Source organism: Salmo salar, chromosome 10 (assembly GCF_965601325.2).
Source record: "Salmo salar chromosome 10, fSalSal1, whole genome shotgun sequence".
Taxonomy (NCBI): Eukaryota; Metazoa; Chordata; class Actinopteri; order Salmoniformes; family Salmonidae; genus Salmo; species Salmo salar.
The window spans coordinates 28,570,012-28,590,736 of record NC_138300.1 but is presented as its reverse complement, the minus strand read 5'-3'; the positions used below and the strand labels follow the sequence as shown (position 1 = coordinate 28,590,736).

The following is a 20,725-nucleotide window of genomic DNA, read 5'->3' as shown; positions in this document are numbered from 1 at the left end:
CTAACACGCCAAAAGTGCCGAAGGTAATGTTTCAAGAGTGCAGCACTACCCTAAGCATCTAAACATATTGTTAGCAATCTTCAGGTGTTCTGATTGGTGGGTTGGCATCTATCACCTTGAGTATTTGGGCGAGCGAGACGCTTTCATGCTGAGCCAGAGACACGCCCCTCAGCCTCTCCACATCGCCCAGCTGACGCACTGACTCCTCTATCGATTCCAGGTAATTGAGTTCTGCAGACATACGCTGCTGCAACACCCCTGGGGTGTAGTGGAGCTCACCTAGACAATAAAGAGACGGATAGAAACAAAGAGAGGGAGAGTTAAGACATGGATAGTACAGTGCCTTCAGAAAGTATTCACACCCCTTGACCGTCTGAACATTTTGTTGTGTTACAGCCGGAATTTAAAATGGATTAAATTGAGATGTTGTGTCACCGGCTTACACACAATACCCCATACTGTAAACGTGGAATTATATTTTTTGAAATGTTTACAAATTAATAAAAAATGAAATGTCTTGAGTCAAGTATACAACCCCTTTGTTATGGCAAGTTTACATGTGCTTACATGGACTCACTTTGTGTGCAATAATAGTGTATAACATTATTTTATGATAACTACCTCATCTCTGTACCCCACACATACAGATAATTGTAAGGTCACTCAATCGAGCAGTTAATTTCAAGCACAGATTCAACCACAAATAGGTTTTCATTGTCTCACAAATACATTTTCAAAAAAAGCAGACATTGAATATCCCTTTGAGCATGGTGAAGTTATTAATTATACTTTGGATGGTGTATCAATATGCCCAGTCACTAAAGATACAGGCATCCTTCCTAACTCAGTTGCCGGAGAGGAAGGAAACCGTCAGGTAGCCTAGCGGTTAAGAGCGTTGTGCCAGTAACTGAAAGGTCAGTACGTCAAGTCCCCGAACTAACGAGGTGAAAAATGTGTCATTGTGTCATTGAGCAAGGCACTTTACACTAATTGCTCCTGTAAATTGCTCTGGATTAGAGAGTCCGCTAAATGACTGAAGTGTAAAATGTAGAACATTTTACCATGAGGCCAATGGTGACTTAAAAACAATTACAGTTTAATGGCTGTAATTGGAGAAAACTAAGGATGGATCAACAACATTGTATTTACTCCACAACACTAACCTAAATGACAGACTGAAAAGGAAACCTGAACAGAATAAAAATATTTCAAAACATGCATCCTGTTTGCAATAAGGCACTAAAGTAAAACTGCAAAAAATGTGACAAAGAAATATCAAAACATCACTACCACTCTTCATATTTTCAAGCAAGGTGGTGGATGCATCATGCAATAAGTAGGGCGTTTTTTAGGATAAAAATAAATGGAATAGAGCTAAGCACAGGTAAAATCCTAGAGAAGAACCTGGTTCAGTGTGCTTTCCAACAGACACTGGGAGACAAATTCACCTGTCAGCAGGAAATTAACCTAAAACACAATGCCAAATATACACTGGAGTTGCTTACCAAGAAGACAGTTTTGACTTAAACCTGCTTGAACATCTATGACTTGAAAATGTCTGTCTAGCAATGATCAACAACCAACTTGACAGAGGTTGAAGAATTAAAAAAAGAATGTAAAAATATTGTACAAACCAGGTGTGCAAAGTTCTTAGAGTCTTACCCAGATAGACTCTTAGCTGTAATCGCTGCCAAAGGTGATTCTAACATGTATTGATTCCGGGGCGTGAATAGATATGCAAATTAGACATTTCTGTATTTCATATTCAACTAATTTGAAATCTAAAAACATGTTTTTACTTTGTCATTATGGGGTATTGTGTGTAGATAAATAAGATTTTGTATTTATTTAATCCAATTTGAATTCGGGCTATAACAACACAATGTGGAATAAGTCAAGGGGTATGAATACTTTCTGAAGGCACTGTAGATAGGCAATACTGGTATGTATTTAAACTGCTGAGCGGGTGTTTCTAGGTTGTATACCTGCAGCCTTGGGCTCTGCTCTGGCTGCAGACGACAGGGATGAGGATGAGCTGGGGCGGGCTGAGGAGTGAGGGGAGCCGGACCCCAGGCCCAGGCTGTCTGCCCCAGCTAGGGAGGCGTTGCTTGGAGAGACACGAGGAGAACCTGAGCCTATAGGAGAGCCAGCTGGAGACAGGCCAGGGCTTCTGGGGGATTTCTTATTGTCCAAGCCCAAACTGTAAACAAGAAAAAAACAAATGTATTCATATGCATGCTTTCTGAAAATAAATATCATGTCCCATTTCTAACTGTCAATTTAAATAAGGCTGGATTATTGTTTGAAAAAGTAATTTAAATAAAATTGACTTTTCCTACTCCGTTTGACTTCAGGTATGTGTGCTATACAGAGCACTGTAACAAGGTGAAATGGGAACCAGGGACTAACAGAATCAAGGAAAGGGTGCCCCAGGAAAGCCATCCGAAGTATGTTAAGCTGAAATAACGGTATCAATGACCATATTGTGCTGCTTTGAACCAGTGGAACAGGCAACAATGTCTAATCCATGATGATATATGCTTCAGCTTCCTAACTGGAAACAGACACTGTAGTGGACAGTGGTGCCTCTCTGATGCCCTAACTGCTAGTGCACCCAAGCAAGCACCCAGTGCTTTACCTTACCAACAACTGCAGCATTAAGGACTGGATTATGAATGTTATCAAATCACAGACAGAACGGTATGGAGGGAATCTGATATATTTTTTAAATGCCGCTGAGGATGCTCAAATGTCACAGGAGAGAACTCTGCCTGGCGACGTGACCATTTTGCAATGGGGAGATTTGACCACTGTGCAGCCCAATCAAAAGAGTCAGTGTTATGCTAGCCCCCCAACCCCCCTCTTCTCGACGGCGTGAGGCTGGCTGCTGCAGACCCTTCAGCCAGAACCAGAGCAACACCACTACTTTCCCTGGCACTCTGAACTACAGCTCCTAAACACATTTTAATTATTAGTGTTTAGCCTCTATGCCCAAATATACTCAGCAAAAAAAAGAAACGTCCCCTTTTCAGGACCCTGTCTTTCAAAGATAATTCGTAAAAATCCAAATAACTTCACAGATCTTCATTGTAAAGGGTTTAAACACTGTTTCCCATGCATGTTCAATGAACCATAATCAATTAATGAACACGCACCTGTGGAACGATCGTTAAGACACTAACAGCTTACAGATGGTAGGCAATTAAGGTCACAGTTACGAAAACTTAGGACACTAAAGAGGCCTTTCTATTGAGTCTGAAAAATACCATAATAAAGATGCCCAGGGTCCCTGCTCATCTGTGTGAGTGTGCCTTAGGCATGCTGCAAGAAGGCATGAGGACTGCAGATGTGGCCAGGGCAATAAATTGCAATGTCCGCACTGTGAGACACCTAAGACAGTGCTATTACAGGGAGACAGGACGGACAGCTGATCGTCCTCGCAATGACAAACCATGTGTAACAACACCTGCACAGGATCAGTACATCCAAACATCACACCTGAGGGACAGGTACAGGATGGCAACAACAACTGCCCGAGTTACACCAGGAACACACAATCCCTCCATCAGTGCTCAGACTGTCCGCAATAGGCTAAGAGACGCTGGACTGAGGGCTTGTAGGCCTGTTGTAAGGCAGGTCCTCACCAGACATCACCGGCAGCAACGTCACCTATGGGCACAAACCCATCATCGCTGGACCAGACAGGACTGGCAAAAAGTGCTCTTCACTAACGAGTCACGGTTTTGTCTCACCAGGGGTGATGGTCGAATTCACGTTCATCGTCGACGGAATGAGCGTTACACTGAGGCCTGTACTCTGGAGCGGGATCGATTTGGAGGTGGAGGGTCTGTCATGGTCTGGGGCGGTATGTCATAGCATCATCGGACTGAGCTTGTTGTCATTGCAGGCAATCTCAACGCTGTGTGTTACAGGGAAGACATCCTCCTCCCTCATGTGGTACCCTTCCTGCAGGCTCATCCTGACATGACCCTCCAGCATGACAATGCCACCTGCCATACTGCTCGTGCTGTGCGTGATTTCCTGCAAGACAGGAATGTCAGTGTTCTGCCATGGCCAGCGAAGAGCCCGGATCTCAATTCCATTGAGCACGTCTGGGACCTGTTGGATCGGAGGGTGAGGGCTAGGGACATTTCCCCCCCAGAAATATCCGGGAACTTGCATGTGCCTTGGTGGAAGAGTGGGGTAACACCTCACAGCAAGAACTGGCAAATCTGGTGCAGTCCATGAGGAGATGCACTGCAGTACTTAATGCAGCTGGTGGCCACACCAGATACTGACTGTTACTTTTGATTTTGACCCCCCCCCTTTTGTTCAGTGACACATTATTCAATTTATGTTAGTCACATGTCTGCGGAACTTGTTCAGTTTATGTCTTCTTGAATCTTGTTATGTTCATACAAATATTTACACATGTTAAGTTTACTGAAAATAAACAGTTGACCGTGAGAGGACGTTTCTTTTTTTGCTGAGTTTATATAGCCTTAGCAAAATAAGCGTTCCAAAGTGTTGAGTTAGCAAAGGACATTGAGTGAGTGGAACAACAGGGGTGCCCCATGTGGTACTTAACTGAAAAGACCACATTCACTGCTCAGACCTGACAGAGGTTTTAAGATTCATCTTTATGTTGGCAGAGAGATACTTTGTAGAGAGAACACTGTGGCTGATGAGGTGTCCCAAGTTCACTTCAATATTCTCTCCAGTCATTTGAACTGTGTAAATAGTATGGGGTGCAGCGCTGGTCTTTGGAAGCCAGGGTTCACTTAATCATTACTCTCCCTGAAGTGAGACTGCACAGTGAAACCAATAGACCAGAAATGTGTATTAGAAAGCAGCATTATGTGCCATACAGCGATTTTTCTGCCATTGAAATCCTTGGGGGGTGGGGGTGGGGGCAGAAATCAGGATGGAAAAACGCTTTCAGTGTGAACTTAAATGACTAAAAACCATATATATAGTACGTAAAAACGATGAGGGACCTATAGATATTTTTTATATAATATAATCTTTGAGAACTAACAATCAACAAAATAAAAGCTAGACAGTCAGGGAGAATTGAAAATTCCAAAAACAAAGAATCTAGCAGTATTGATTTTATTATGTTTGAGCAAAATAACAGCATTAGCCATAGAAAAATGCATAGAATGAGGAAATTAGCTTTACAAATTGCCACACTTTCTCTCAGCTCCATGGGAGAAATTTGTAGAATTGCAGAGAATTGGCTTAATTATAAAAATGTCTCTACATCATCAAGATGGGGGGGCCTCTAAAAGAGTCTAAAAATGTCTCTAAACTCCAGCTGTGCAGATGGCAGACCGGGCCCATTGCCACACCCACCACCTAAGTCTCTAATCTATTTGATCCAGAAACTCTGCCATATACAGTTGAAGTCAGAAGTTTACATACACTTAGGTTGGAGTCATTAAAACTCATTTTCAACCACTACACAAATTTCTTGTTAACAAACTATAGTTTTGTTAAGTCGGTTAGGACATCTACTTTTTGCATGACACAAGTAATTTTTCCAACAATTGTTTACAGATTATTTCACTTATAATTTAGAAGCTTCTGATAGGCTAATTGACATCATTTGAGTCAATTGGAGGTGTACCTGTGGATGTATTTCAAGGCCTCCCTTCAAACTCAGTGCCTCTTTGCTTGACATCATGGGAAAATCTAAAGAAATCAACCAAGACCTTAGAAAAAAAGTGTAGACCTCCACAAGTCTGGTTCATCCTTGGGGGCAATTTCCAAATGCCTGAAGGTACCACGTTGTCTGTACAAACAATAGTACGCAAGTATAAACACCATGGCACCATGCAGCCGTCATACCGCTCAGGAAGGAGACGCGTTCTGTCTCCTAGAGATGAACGTACTTTGGTGCGAAAAGTGCAAATAAATCCCAGAACAACAGCAAAGGACCTTGTCAAGATGCTGGAGGAAACAGGTACAAAAGTATCTATATCCACAGTAAAACGAGTCCTATATCGACATAACCTGAAAGGTCGCTCAGCAAGGAAGAAGCCACTGCTCCAAAACCACCATAAAAAAGACAAGACTACGGTTTGCAACTGCACAATGGGGACAAAGATCGTACTTTTTGGAGAAATGTCCTCTGGTCTGATGAAACAAAAATAAAACTGTTTGGCCATAATGACATCGTTATGTTTGGAGGAAAAAGGGGGAGGCTTGCAAGCCGAAGAACATCCCAACCGTGAAGCACGGGGGTGGTAGCATCATGTTGTGGGGGTGCTTTGCTGCAGGAGGGACTGGTGCACTTCACAAAATAGATGGCATCATGAGGTAGGAAATGTATGTGGATATATTAAAGCAACATCTCAAGACATCAGTCAGGAAGTTAAAGCTTGGTCGCAAATGGGTCTTCCAAATGGACAATGACCCCAAGTGGCCATCACAAAGCCCTGACCTCAATCCCATAGAAAACTGAATAGGTGTGTACGTGCAAGGAGGCCTACAAACATGACTCAGTTACACCAGCTCTATCAGGAGGAATGGGCCAAAATTCACCAAACTTATTGTGGGAAGCTTGTGGAAGGCTACCCAAAACGTTTGACCCAAGTTAAACAATTTAAAGGCAATGCTACCAAATACTAATTGAGTGTATGTAAACTTCTGACCCACTGGGAATGTGATGAAAGAAATAAAAGCTGGAATAAATCATTCTCTGTACTATTATTCTGACATTTCACATTCTTAAAATAAAGTGGTGATCCTAACTGACCTAAGACGGGGAATTTTTACTTGGATTAAATGTCAGGAACTGTGAAAAACTGAGTTTAAATGTATTTGGCTAAGGTGTATGTAAACTTCTGACTTCAACTGTATGCCTTCAAAAATAATATCCCCACTCAAATGTGCTCAGAAATACCAGTAATAACTGAAGGTCAAGGAAGATATTCAAGCTCCTGGGAATCCCCCTAAGCCCCTCAGAAGAGTTCTGGGCTTGGCTGAGGCCACTTACCTGCGGAGTGTGTCGCCCGAGGCGCCACCTAGTGTACAGTCAGAGTAGGCGCTCTTCACCAGGTTGTGGACAGAGCTTCTCTCGGAAACTGAGCCTCCCCATCTGGAGTCTCTAGTCAGGGCCTCCAAGCCCGGGTAGCAGGGGCTCCTCTGCTCCTCCACCAGAGTGGCATCACTCTTGTCTGAAGCAGAGCCTAAAGAGAGGGGAGAAACTCTTTAGAGCAGAGACACTTTCACTGGTAAAAAATGGTCACTTGATAGCATCATTTCAGGGAAAGTGGTTATTTTATGGTGGAAATCTCACCCCTTTTCACAGAGCCCTTTGAGTGAGGTGAAGATACTGGTGTGGAGCCTGAGGAGTGATGGGATGGCAGGTCTACAGTCCTGGTGTCATAAGGGGACCTGCGACTCATCAACTCATCATAGTGACTGTTCCCACTCGTGACACTGCAATGAGACATTGAGATAAAAGATGGTTCAAGTCCCACATCACGTGCATCTAACAACCACAAAAAGACTACTAAGACAACTTCCAAACTCCCTGCCAGTCTTCTCTGTCATCCATGTGACATGAGTGCCACCTTGTGGTTAATCCTGTCATTTTTACTGTTTTTTTTCCCCAAATGATGTTTTTATTGCATGAAAGCAGTATTCAGATAGCAGCACCCTGTCACATGACAGTGGTAGAAACCCTCCTTACCTGCGTCCGTTGTATCTTTTCTTATATTGGCTGCTGCCGCCGCTGCTAAGGGATGACACAAAGTCATCCTCATACATTGGTGCCCCATCCACCAAACTGGCTGCAGACAGGCCACAATGCACAGGAGGGGAACTCCGGTCTGCTCGCTCCTCTCCTCCAACTGCAGGGAGAAGCCAGAGGAACAGATTATTGTTTAAACGTTCATTCTTCACTCAAAACAATAAGGATACAGTTGGGTGTGTAAATGTGTTGGCTAACCTTTGGTGTGGTTGAGCAGGTGGTTCTTGGTGAAGATGTTGATGACACTATGAGGGCTTCCCTTGGCCAGTTCCTCCCATGGGCCACGGCTGCTGTCCCGTTGCTGAGAGAGGGGGCTGAGGCCCGGGTACTTCTCTGCCTCTCTCTGGAAGTGAGAGATGGGCTGGAAGCCCTCCCGCTGGCCTGCACAGAAGTCCAGAGCCCCGAGATGCTCTGCTGGTTTTGGGACCCCCTTTATGTTGGTGAGGGGGCTCCCGTCGCCCTCCGACAGGCTGCATTCGCTCAGCAGTGGGCCCTCACTGATGGACTCACCACTGGAGTCATGGGTGATGGTCTTCCCTCCCTTCTCCAACTCTGGCTCCTTATGGGAGCCGAGGCCTGGGGCTGTCTGGGGCCTGCTGCCTGGAGCAGAGGTCCTGTCTCTCTGCTCTCTGAAGCTGTGCAGGTTGCCCACCCCTGGGAGAGCTCCATTGTATGTGCTCTGGCCAGCACTCAGCAGCCTCTGTATCCTCATGGACAGCTCGTCAGCAGCATCAGCTCTCTCTCTGACCGGTGGGCTCACAGGCTTGGCCCAGTGGCCGTCATCCGGAGGGGTCAGACCAGTCACGTCCATGTCCCATGCACAGCTATAGTTGATCCCTGCGCCAGCCAGTTTCCTCGCTTCACTCTCTATGCGAGTGGACAGGGACGCAGCGGTGGCTTTCAGGGCCTCAATGCGGTTCATCTTGGTCTTGTTGCCAGCTCCATTGAGAGTGGAGTGCTGGGGCCGGGCTGGGGGGTTGGTTCCCCTCCCACCAGAGCTCCCTGCTTTTTCCGGGCCTAAGAGTGGGGAGAAGAGCTGGTCGGTGGGTGGAGCCAGAGTGGTGGAGGGTCTGACTGCAGAACTCAGGCGGTCCGGCTGCAGCCACGATGGAACTCCCAAGCCCAACTCATTCCTACAGGAAGAAGAGAGCGGAGGATTAGTATTCTAATATACTACACTTTTTAAAAGTGTATTCAAACAAAGGGCTCGGAAACACTGGAAATATTGTTTTATGGACTCAAAGTCCTTTAGTATATGGACTCATAGCATTTTAGTACTCAGCAATATTGTCCATAGGCTATGTCAAAGGTTTACAAGGATTTAAGACATCTAAATGTGCATGCAGCCATTAAAATATGTGGTTTGTACAGTCCAACCATGAGCTTCTGAGAACAACCTATGTGTTCACTATACAAGCAAACATGTTCAGGGCCAAGGATCAAGTCAACAAAATTCCAAGAACTGCATAGCAACTCAAGAGCGTATGAACATTATGCAGATTACAGATTACATACCGTAATGTTTACCCCACGCAAGGACCAGACATACAGTTACACAGAGAGTCATCTGATGCAACTGTTGAATCCAAAATAGCACTGGAAATTCCCTGTTTTAAGGTTAACCGAGCATACGCCACCATGTTTTCAAACGCTGCTAGGAGTGCCCATGGAAACAGACAGTTTAGAAAGAAACAATTCCTTATTGGCTCTGTTGCTTCGCTATGAGGAAGTACTATGGTTCTGTGCTTTGTTTTGGGCCTCTACACTAGACAGTGCTAGTGGAAAAGTTTACATATATAATGACCTTGAGAGTGGAGGGGGCGGAGGCTCAGAAAGAGACAGGTCACTGCTGGAGGAGGCACTCTGGGGTCTCTCCTGTCTCTTGTTCTCCTTGTCCGACTCTCCGGATGGCTGGTACAGGGACTTCTGCTATACGGGAACACACCACAAATAACTCATAGCTAGTTCCACTCACCACATGAGAGGTGTCATTTCCTACAGGCAACTTGAGGAGTTAAACTGAGGGTAATTCTACATGTTACTATTTCACATATTGGTCACTTTACATAACAAGAGCAGCTATGAATTGCATTTGACACACCGGCCATACCATCCCCATTTTCACTAAAGCCTGCCATGCGAGTAAGGGGACGGCGAGGGCTTCATCCCCATTACAACTAAAGATGCCTTTACCTGGTAAATGACTGTGGCAGATGCTGGCTGTGTCTGGGAAGGCAGAGGTTCCTCTCCTAGCTGAGCCTGTCCCAGTAGTAGTTTGGTGTATGTCTCCTGCAGGCGTTTCTGTACTGGGCTTTCCGGTACTGCAGGGCCCTTATTGGCTACCCCCTCTCTCTGCTTCCTGTACAGCTCCTGCAGACGTTGGCTCTTCCTCTCCGCCTCCTCCCTCTGGGCCCTCCGCTCCTCCACCTGACGTTTCTTGCGCTCCTCCTGTTGCCGGGCGATGTACTGGCGCACTGAGTCGGCATCGTAGTGCCTCTTCCTGGGCGCTGGTTCTGAGGGCTCTGGCTTGTTGCGCTTGGCGGGGCTGGCACTGCGGGAGCCCCATAAGGAGGTGCCACCAGTAGTCCATGCTGTGGTTCTGGCCCTGGACTCTGAACCTCTCCTGGGATCCGCTGGACCTCGCTCCTCTGCTCTGCTCTTCAGCTGCAGGTCATCCAGGATGCCCCGGATATCTGTAGAGAGGTTGTCTGTGTTGGGGGCCCTGTCCTTGGCTGGGCCTGCAGACTGAAGGTTGGGATGGGTGGTCCTGTCTCGGCTGCTGGGTCTGGACCGACGCTTCAGCTCCGGACGGTGGTCTGAATTTGACCGGGGAAGGGGTCCTGGAAAAGATTTGTAAAGACACAAAGGGTACTGATTGGTGACTCATATTATTGTTAATGGAAAGGAAAATGTTTTGAGTGCATGATTAGGTGGGAAATATTGGTCGCCATTAGGGCTGTCAAAGTTAACATTTTTAACAGCATTGTTTTGTTTTTTAGGCATTTAATCACATCTCCATTTTCCCAGAAGGTTTTGAGCAATAATTTGTATAAGGAAAACTTCAAAGTTCAACCATAAACACTTTCACAGGTGTTTCTTTAAATAACAACAAACACTTAATTTGCACAGAAGTAGCTAGTTTGTTATGCCAATGTTATCTAGCTAACAAAATGAGAATGTTTAGAATGCCATGGCTGAATGCCTTTAGATTCAACTCTGATTCCATTTAGTAACTGTTTTTATTGTAGTCCTCAAGTCAAAAGATCTTAGCAAATCATCCCAATTCTAGTAGTAGCAAATTGTGACTAGTAAATGTTTATGAACACGGATAAGAAGTAGACATGGCTAGATGCATTAGCTGTATGATATTCTATGTGAACTCAGACCTGGCTGATCTGTTATTGTCTTAGAATAGTGGCAGTACAACCCTTTATGCCTCACTCCAATTCCTCCGTGTATTTGAGTCTAGCACAGGGACAACCACTGGAAACCAGACCGTGCTGAATTGTGCAGTCAGTCAGAAACGGCTAGTCAATCTTAATTAATTTCGGTCACTGACAGCCAATGTTTGCTAATGTGCCTGTGTGCTGGAAGAGACGACAACCCCTTTATTTATTGATATTCCTTTAGCCATGCCGACTGTCTGTCGCAGGGCACTGTACACCTTTTAACATGCAAACAACACTAAAAAAACATGAACACCACATATAATGTAACAATATCCACTACTAACACGATTGCTTTGTCACACATTTTTGGTTTTGCCAGACCATCAACTGCTGTCTGGTTTTACATAGTGCTGACAAATAAAGTTAGATTTGATTTGACTGTAAATGTTGTGGAGGGGGATGAGAGAGATGGGGGAGGGGTGTAGGCAAGGTGGAACGAGGAGGGGGTGGAGGAGAGGGGAGGGGTTGGAGGAGAGGGGGGAAGGCCAAGCAGAGCAGAGAGGAGTGAGGGTAGTATGCAGGTCTCAAATCCCACCTGTCCTGGCCAGTCTGTCTGTGGGCTCTGGCCTTTGCTCTTGAGGCAGACGTGGAGCGGGACCCAGTACCATCTTCACCATCTTCTGGCCCTCCCGCCATGACGTGGTGCTAATCACTGCAGCAACAGCGAAGACATAAAGAAAACACACAGGTCATAATCAGTGTTGAGTTCTGCAGTAATGACTTACGTTAGGATTGTTTCTCAGAGAGCCAAGATTTACAACTTAAATGAATCACATAAAACCCTAATATTGTATTATTGAAGTGCAAGGATCTTCATGTCCCCAAAAGAGAGACAAAAACATGATTTCTCTCTCTACTTTGAATGTCTTTGGAGATCAATTATTTTAGAGCTGCATCATCAAACGTAATGAGTTTGGCTCAATTATGCACCATCTGAAATCAACAGAAAATATAAAGACCAGCAGCTGTTTCTGTTTGGTAAAGGAACTTGATCACAGATTTCAGAGGGCTATTTTTAGTGAGCGGACTGGGAGCAGAGGCCAGCAGCAGGGTAGAAGGGGAGGATAGCTGGATGACAGGATAAGACTAGGTTATACCACAGTCATCTCACTTTCCACTGCACTGGGAAGGAGAGAGAGATGTTTATTTATTTTCCCTTTTGTACTTTAACTATTTGCACATCATTACAATACTCTATATAGACTTAATGACATTTGAAATGTATTTTCTTTTGGAACTTTTGTGAGTAATGTTTACTGTACATTTTTTATTTCACTTTTGTTTATTATCCATTTCACATGCTTTGGCAATGTAAACATAAGTTTCCCATGCCAATAAAGGCCCTTAAATTGAGAGACTGGTATGGGCCCTGTAAAGGGTGTCTGTTCTCAGCTGTCAGAGCTGGTATGGCGAGCCCAGCTGAACTGGGACGCATCTGCATTCCAGATAGTGTGCCTCTAGGCCGCTGCTTGCTTGCAATCAGCATGTGATACATTCTGGACATATCTTTGAAGATAAGAGACTAAATGCTGGCACTCCCACACAAACAGAGGGGCCTGTTGACTAGCACACAGTTAAGAGAGGCCTTCTGTGGTACGGGCCTGCCAAATGTATTCACTGTGATATGCCTGATCAGGTTCAGTGTGCATACTGCACAGTAACTGATGAACCAAAATAAATGTGATTTGTAGTCTCCTACTGAGGGGGGTTCCCCTTTGTGAAAGACCCCTTGGCTTCACAATGATTATTAATGAGTTTTAGCACCTAACCTACACACAATATTGAAGTAAGTTTGACATCTTCTATTGAATGCATAGACCCAAGATGAGTAAGCACTACAAGGAGGTTGAAAGAAAGAGAGAGAGAAAGAGGAAAAAAGATCCTACCTGGCTTGGTCTTTGGGTCAGGAACAGAAGCTGATTTATGGACTTTCCTCACAGGCTTGGACGGCTTCCTCTCCTTAGCCTTCTCTGTGGGCCGCTGCTGGGGCTTGGTACTGTCTAAAATTGGGAGAAAGGAGATGACATGACAGTCTGAGCACAAAAGAGTAGAAATGAACAGAACTATCAAATTACAAAAAGCAGCACAACAAAAAAATCTGGATGCAAAACAAAGCTATTGAATAGGAAGCTGGTGGACTGTGTCAGCGTAAAGGAAGAAGCTGAGCGCTTTGGCTCCTACACTTGGGTGGAAGCCTAGGCATCAGCAGAGAGCCAGGGAGGACAAAGAAGAGAGACTTTGAGAGAAGAAAAATCTTCAAGCAGTCATACAAAACTATGGGAAATGAGCTGTGCTGCAGTTGTGGCAAAATGCAAGGAAAGTCTGCTGCAGCGAAAACCTCACCGCAGTCATCAAGTTTTCCTACATTTAAAAAAAGAGAACACTCAGATTTCTTTGGTGGCATTTCTTTCTCAGCATTATCCTCATATCAAAAAGGACAGTTGCATTATTTCTTAAAGGAAACAGTTGATTGGGATAGGTCAAATAGGTCTCAGTCCTCCTGAAATTACTGGTGCGTATCTAATGCCATCTAATTTCCAGGGCAGTTTGAAAAGGCAGAGCAGCATTTATGCACAGGAGCTTGAAACCGGACTGTCAGATACATTTATAGCCTATTATGAAACAGGACAACCAACTACACTGTCCATTTGATCGCAACAGCCCATTGACTCTATTGAGCGTTGAGTTGGCAGTTCATCTCAACAGTGCATTGAATCACAACCTACAACTCTGTACTACAGGGATTATTATGTAGCATATAATAGTGTGTGTTCTGTGATCTGACATCTACTGCTCGGTGCCCACCTGAGAGCTGGCGAGACAGGTCTCTGTATATCTCTCTGCTCAGGTTGTGGAACTCCTCCTCTCGCCACACTTTCCCATCAGGAGTGCGGATCTTTGTCTCACTACTGCTGAAACCTGATATGGGACAAGTGATTGGGTTACATAAGATTTGGTTTGAAGGAATTATGTAATGCTATTTTTACATCCAGTGCAACTGCATCTATCCAGTGGACCTTACCTTTGTATATAGGTGCTGGAGGTGCGGCTGCCACTTTGCGCACTTTAGCCGTGGGTACGGTGGTGTTCTCCACAGCTCCAGCGATGCCCACTGGCTGATCCAGGTACCCCAGCAACCCGTCTCTCTCTGCAGCCTCCTCCAGGTGCTCTCTCTGCCTGCGGATCCGCTCCTTCAGCTTCTCCAGCTTGTCGTCCGGCTGCCTTCGCCTTAAGTTTTCCAGCCGCTGGGAGGCTGAGCCAGGACTGGAGGACGAAGAGTTCTCTGCTGAGGGTGGTGCCGGGCACTCCAGGGTGTGTGCTTTGGACCTGTCCTCCGGGCCCTCCTCCCTGTGAAGGTCTCTGGTTGCAGTAGCGTGGCTTGGGGGACGCAGGGCATCCAGCGCGGGCCGGTCGTTGAGGTAGCGCACCACGGTGCTGTCCAGAGCAGACGAGTGTGTGCTGTCCAGGTCTCGGCGGGTTTGCTGGTCTCGGGTGTCGCTCTGGTAGACCAGCTGGCTGAGACGGGAGTCCGGGGGAGGGGGGTTAGCCACCTCCGACCGCAGACTGTGGGCCTCCAGCTGGGAGGAGGTCAGGGGTGGTGGAGTCGCTTCCCTAGGGGCAGCAGGATGATTACAGCAGAAACAAATTGTCTCGTTGCTATTTACAAAAACCTCAGAAAACAGGCTACTCGAGTGGGAGGTGTCAAGATCACATGGCTTTGAATGGCATCCTTTTATGTGCAAAGACTTACACATGTAGATGTGGCGGTTATTAGTATAAAAGGACTATTTTGAAGTAGCCACTTAACGACCATCCTCTGACAACAGGCCTTATAGGATTACAGTCAGGGACTGAAAAAAACAACCTTTTGTCCTGTATCATAGCACAACCTCCACTCAGTCGCAGCAAACATGAGTAAATAAGGTAGAAATGAACTTCTGAATTTTTTTTCTTTTATACATCTCATAAAAATCGGAGTGTTTTAACAGTGCATACCTATAGGAAGCCAGAGGCTCCTTGAACTCCACACAGTTGTTCCTACGGACATTGCTGTCCTGTGTGGTGTTCCTCAGGGGGCTGCGGGAGCTCTTGTCTGGGCTGCGGGAGCTCTTGTCTGGGCTGCGACGACTCCTTGTGCTGGACTTGGAGGTTCCACCTGCCTGAGAGCAGTCCTCTGTGCGCCGCCCATCTGAGTCAGGAGAGATAGGGTTAGATCCCTGCAAACTAACCTTGCAATGTAAAATGAATTACACTTGCATCTGCAAAGTAATGATGATGCCTGCTGCCAAGTCCAGTTCGAGGGAGAACCTTGCTCTATAAATAGTAACCATGGCTTCCAAGGATTAGCTATCCCATTGGGTGCCTCACCTCTGCGGCTGACTTTCCTGGTGGCGCCCGCAGAGCTTTTCTTTGTATCCATGATGGATTCCAGCAGAACCCCAGAGCCAGGAGCTGCCTCCAGGCGGTTCTCAATGTGCCGCAACTGCAAGGAAAACAAGAGCGCCTGCCTCAGATACACAATGTAGAACAAGAAGTCACTTCAGAGTCCAGACAGACATCACAAATACCACAGGCCATGAGTAATTACATTAAGGGTGTCTCCCCTCAAAGAGAGAAACAGTAAAATCAGACATTGTAAATATTAGCTTACTTACAGCAGCTTTGGTCTGATTCAGACTTGTCCATGCAGCTGACAGCTCTGAGTGGAGAAACGCATTTCAGTGAAAAGAAACACGGGGTAAAGAAAAAAGGCAACACAAAAAGGTAAACAAAGTCTTTGCAGCCCCATAGACACCACAGGAGGCTGCTGAGGGCAGGACGGATCATAATAATGTCCAGAACAGAACAAATGGAATGGCATCAAACACCTGGAAACCATGTGCTTGATACCATTGAACTCCAGTCATTAAAACGAGCCCGTTCTCCCCAATTAAGCTAACACCAACCTCCTGTGATAGACACATTTGAGGTGACATGGAGGAGTATCCCAAGTCCTTATTACTTCAGTGTGCCAGACAGTAGGATGTTGCACTGATATAAAAAGGATAATAATAGCATAAGAGACATTAAGAAGCTGACCTCTCCCGTTGTCCTGCCTAGTAGGCTGCGCCGGGGGACTCAGGTGTGGCTCACTCCGCTTGGAGCTCCACATCACACCTTCAATTGGAATAGTAGAGGACAGTAATGAAGTAAGGAAATATACTTGATAACATTTCACCAAGACAACCATCTGATCAATAAATACAGTTTACTGAGTAGCTGTAAGTGAGAAAAAGGAATCTAATGTCAGCAGCAGTACTTTTATGCTGCCATCTACCTCGGAAAACAGAGTACACAGAAAACAAACTTCCTGAGCAGAAACACTGAAGACAAACAACATTAAAGGTAGTGGCAGGCAGATAATCCAAGTGACTGGGACAAGCACCTCTATGTGCAGTGGGTCAAAACAGGATGAATTATACATATATATGGTTGTCTAGGAAATGGCACATTTGTCTTTCATGACAGACTGCTGACTCAAGAGAGGTTGCACTACTGTTTAAAACCGGTCCTACAGCAAATAACTAACAAGGTTTATGTATTTGGCTCCCGAGTGGCGTAGCGGTCTAGGGCACTGCATCTCTGTGCAAGAGGCGTCACTACAGTCCCTGGTTCGAATCCAGGCTGTATCACATCCGGCCGTGATTAGGAGTCCCATAGGGCGGCACACAATCAATGCATGTCCCTCTCCCAGTGTTAATATGTTGTTAAATAAACCAATAATAGTCCCTTTACCTAGATGTGTTAAAAGGAGAAGAAAAAAAACAGGGCATTCTGGCATCCCATATGTCACGCTTCATGCATTCCTCTCATGTCAAGACAGTTTACTCATAAACAACACATAACACTTCCTTGAAGGTGGTCAGTTCAGGCTAGCATGAATGACTATTGCAAATGCTATGGTTACATTCAAGATCTAGCCTACTCCCCATACACTCATAGCTACCACTTTTTACTGTCTCTCTGCCAACTGAAAGTGACAGCCACAAATCAATGTGTTCAATAAAATATGAGATCTGCAACAACAATTCGTTCACTACATACATAGCAAATCATCAGGCATTGTAGGCAAAAACTAATATTTTAAATGCAGCAACTTTTTAATACAAGTGTAATAACTGGGCACACAACGTTAGCTACAGTTTCAGTGTTTTAACGTTTAAAAAGCCATTATTCATCATTACTAATATAAATCTGCAATAAATCGTTTTCTTAAACTAAGGTGAGGCTGCGAACACAAAAGTTAAATCAACCTACATTTACATTTTAGTCATTTAGCAGACGCTCTTATCCAGAGCGACTTACAGTAGTGAATGCATTTCATGCATTTTTTTTTTGTACTGGCCCCCCGTGGGAATCGAACCCACAACCCTGGTGTTGCACACACCATGCTCTACCAACTGAGCCACAGGCTGCATTCTGTATAGAATTATTTATTCACAGAAACATGACTGTCCCGTTGTCCACATTGAAGCACAACATCGGTTGCTTGCAAGTAGTTAACGTTAGCTAGTTGTCTCAATGTCTAGATGAGAGACTGAAACTATCAAGAAAAGCTGACTCTTCAGTGAAGCTAGCTAGCGTTCGTTTGATAACTACCTACAGTAGTTAGCTAGTTAGGTAAAATTGTTAGCTAGCTAACGTTAGTTACCTAGCTAACTAAGGATTTGCCGACGGGGGATTTACACCACACATTGTATTGAAAACTAGCTAGCTACTACTAGTATATATGTATATTAATAAAACTATATTCAGTATGATTGTTCTTCTTTGGGTTATCGACATTAGCTAAATACCTAACTTTGTAGCTAGCTAGAAGGCTAACGTTAGTTTGGGGCTTAGTTTAAAGGCAATTTTGCACAACTTAAAAAAGATGCCAATCGTGGCCACATACCGGTACGGGTGACGCTCCGATCTAGATGTCCATGGCTAGTGATGCTAGCTAATTTGTTGATGGTCAGAAATTCCAACTTTTCCAAAACCCCAGGCCGCTGCTACCGTAGCTAGGCTACTGTCAGTTTTTAGCCAGCTAGCTTGTTAGCATCAACCAGATAACTTATTTCCAGAGGTCTGTCGCCTGTTATCAAAGCCTCAGTATTGGAGAGTTTGGTTTAAGGCTTCTATTAATAATTAGCCACCCGCCTTTCAGGTTGTCTTTTCCCGGGTTACAGTGTTGATATTTCCCCGTCCGTTACGTTGACTGTCCGCCATTAACAAAATAACTACAGGAAACTGGTGCCGCAGAACCTCGCGGGAGGTGGAAACGTGATTTCACAACACGAGACTGCATTCAAGTTCGAGTCCGAACGAAGAGTGCGTTCGTAAATTCACTCTGGTTATCTACTACGATTTCAGAGCACAGAATAGCTGATGAATCTACTGACGCTCAATACCCGTTGAATATGGCCGGTGTCAGTAAACGTCGGCAAAGAAGCTTAATTAAATTGTTGCCAGCAGCACAGTTACAGTCACAAACGCTCTGGATAACATGAAAACTACTTTTACCAGCTCTGCTAGGGCGAGTAAAATGGTCATATTGGGGCGTTCTCTCATTTGTGTCTGGAAGTAGGTAGCAAGCTAGCCAACGTCAGCCAGGTAGCTTGGGTGCTTGACTGCCGTTGTGAGGTCAGAACGCTCGGATCAACCCAACTCCTTGGCCAGAGCGTCCAGTGTGTGCTCTGAATTTACAAACGGACCATCTGACAATGCTCTGAATTTACAAACGCCCAGAACGCACTCTAGCACTCCAGATTGAATTGCTAAGGCGTCGTATAACGATGTGCCGCGTTCAGGTGCTAGTCGGACCTAGACAACTAGGAAATGTCCGATTTGCTAACTCGCTGTAGAAATATGATCACTTGAGAAGGTACAGAATCAACCAACAGAACGGGCTATGCAAATAATTTACATTTATTTTAACTCGGAGTTTCTGATAGAAGTTAACGCGGCAATCGACATATGGTACATTCCTGAAGTCGGAACCTCAGAGTTCAAATTTAACGTAAGTTATTTGCGTAGAACTTCTTCCTATTGGTTGATTCTGGTACTTTCAACTGGGCAACTCGGAGCTCCAATTTCTACAAAGAGTTTTAAAGTCAGAAATGTCAGAGTTTCCTAGTTCCGTTTAGCACATCAACGCGGCATCATCTTCGACAAACAGTTTCCGAGTTATCTCAAATGCACCAAAATAAATGGCATGTAATATCAGAAATTGTGTAGTGGAATTATAGTCAACCTAAAATATTGACTACTAAAATATTGTATACACATTTTCTGTATAAATAAGGTCTAAATATATGTAAACAACATACATTTCTCAGATGTTGTTTTCTTGGAAAGCTGTGAGTGCTCTTATATGACACAATATCAATACTTATTTTCGCCAATGCTTCCAAATAAAATTTTATTGGTCACATACACATGGTTAGTAGATGTTATTGCGAGTGTAGCGAAATGCTTGTGCTTCTAGTTCCGACTGTGCAGTAATATCTAACAAGTAATCTAACAATTCCACAACAACTACCTAATACACACACATCTAAGTAAAGGGCTGGAATAAGAATATATACATATAAATATATGGATGAGTGTTAAGTTGGCTGGACCATTCGGGAAACTTTTGAGTGTGAAAAACCCAGCAGCGTTGCAGTTCTTGACACACTCAAACCAAAACTGTACTACCATACCCTGTTCAAAGGAACTTGCCCATTCACGCTCTGAATGGCACACATACGCAATCCATGTCTCAAGGCTTAAAAATCCTTCTTTAACCTGTCTCCTCCCCTTCATCTAAACTGACTGAAGCTGTTTAACATCATCATCTGATTTGAGACAGCAGTGTATGGCGGTGGATTGACTGCACTGTTTGAATTAAATCTTGGCATATTGGCAGTTAATTATAAAAATGTATGGAATCATTCCTCTAAAACTGTCTGGCTAGCTAGCTAACAAACATACATTTTTCAAATTCATTATTTTACATACAATATCTTATCACAGACCTGGCAAACCATGGGTGACCAATGCATTCCACCTCATGAAGCTGGTTGAGAGAATGCCAAGTGTGTGCAAACCTGTCATCAAGGCAAAGAGTGGCTACTTTGAAGAATCTCAAATACAAAATATATTTTGATTTGTTTAACACTTTTTTGGTTACTAATTGATTCCATATGTGTTATTTCATAGTTTTGATGTCTTAACTATTATTCTACAATGTAGAAAATAGTAAAAATAAAGAAAAACCCTTGAATGAGTAGGTGTGTCCAAACTTTTGACTGGTACTGTACATAGACTTGGAATCACTGGCCACTTTAATAATAGAACACTAGTCACTTTAATAATGTTTAAATAATGTTTACATACTGCATTACTCATCTCAAATGTACATACTGTATTCTATTGTATTTTAGTCAATGCGAGTCCGACATTGCTCAATCTAATATTTTTATATTTATTAATTCCACTATTTAACTTTTAG

At 44.3% G+C, this 20,725-nt stretch overlaps 1 protein-coding gene across 4 annotated transcripts in view; it reads right to left on the bottom strand.

The window, feature by feature from the left end:
* The window catches only part of cep350 (centrosomal protein 350), a 33,517-nt gene extending 14,931 nt beyond the window's left edge, over window positions 1-18,586 (bottom strand). For 2 of the 4 annotated variants that reach the window (XM_014216686.3, XM_014216688.3), the window contains exons 1-17: window positions 18,143-18,586; window positions 16,288-16,365; window positions 15,864-15,907; window positions 15,577-15,691; window positions 15,205-15,397; window positions 14,231-14,820; window positions 14,014-14,127; window positions 13,095-13,208; window positions 11,744-11,860; window positions 9,953-10,599; window positions 9,564-9,688; window positions 7,958-8,892; window positions 7,700-7,859; window positions 7,304-7,446; window positions 7,001-7,193; window positions 1,986-2,200; window positions 116-279 (exon numbers count right to left, since the gene is read on the bottom strand). In XM_014216686.3, the coding sequence (XP_014072161.3) occupies window positions 116-279; window positions 1,986-2,200; window positions 7,001-7,193; window positions 7,304-7,446; window positions 7,700-7,859; window positions 7,958-8,892; window positions 9,564-9,688; window positions 9,953-10,599; window positions 11,744-11,860; window positions 13,095-13,208; window positions 14,014-14,127; window positions 14,231-14,820; window positions 15,205-15,397; window positions 15,577-15,691; window positions 15,864-15,907; window positions 16,288-16,360 (3,942 nt within the window). In that variant the 5' untranslated portion in view covers window positions 16,361-16,365; window positions 18,143-18,586. The remainder of the gene's footprint in view (window positions 1-115; window positions 280-1,985; window positions 2,201-7,000; window positions 7,194-7,303; window positions 7,447-7,699; window positions 7,860-7,957; window positions 8,893-9,563; window positions 9,689-9,952; window positions 10,600-11,743; window positions 11,861-13,094; window positions 13,209-14,013; window positions 14,128-14,230; window positions 14,821-15,204; window positions 15,398-15,576; window positions 15,692-15,863; window positions 15,908-16,287; window positions 16,366-18,142) is intronic. The other 2 variants (XM_014216687.3, XM_014216689.3) reach the window with 2 other exon arrangements.
* Window positions 18,587-20,725: the final 2,139 nt, after the last annotated feature.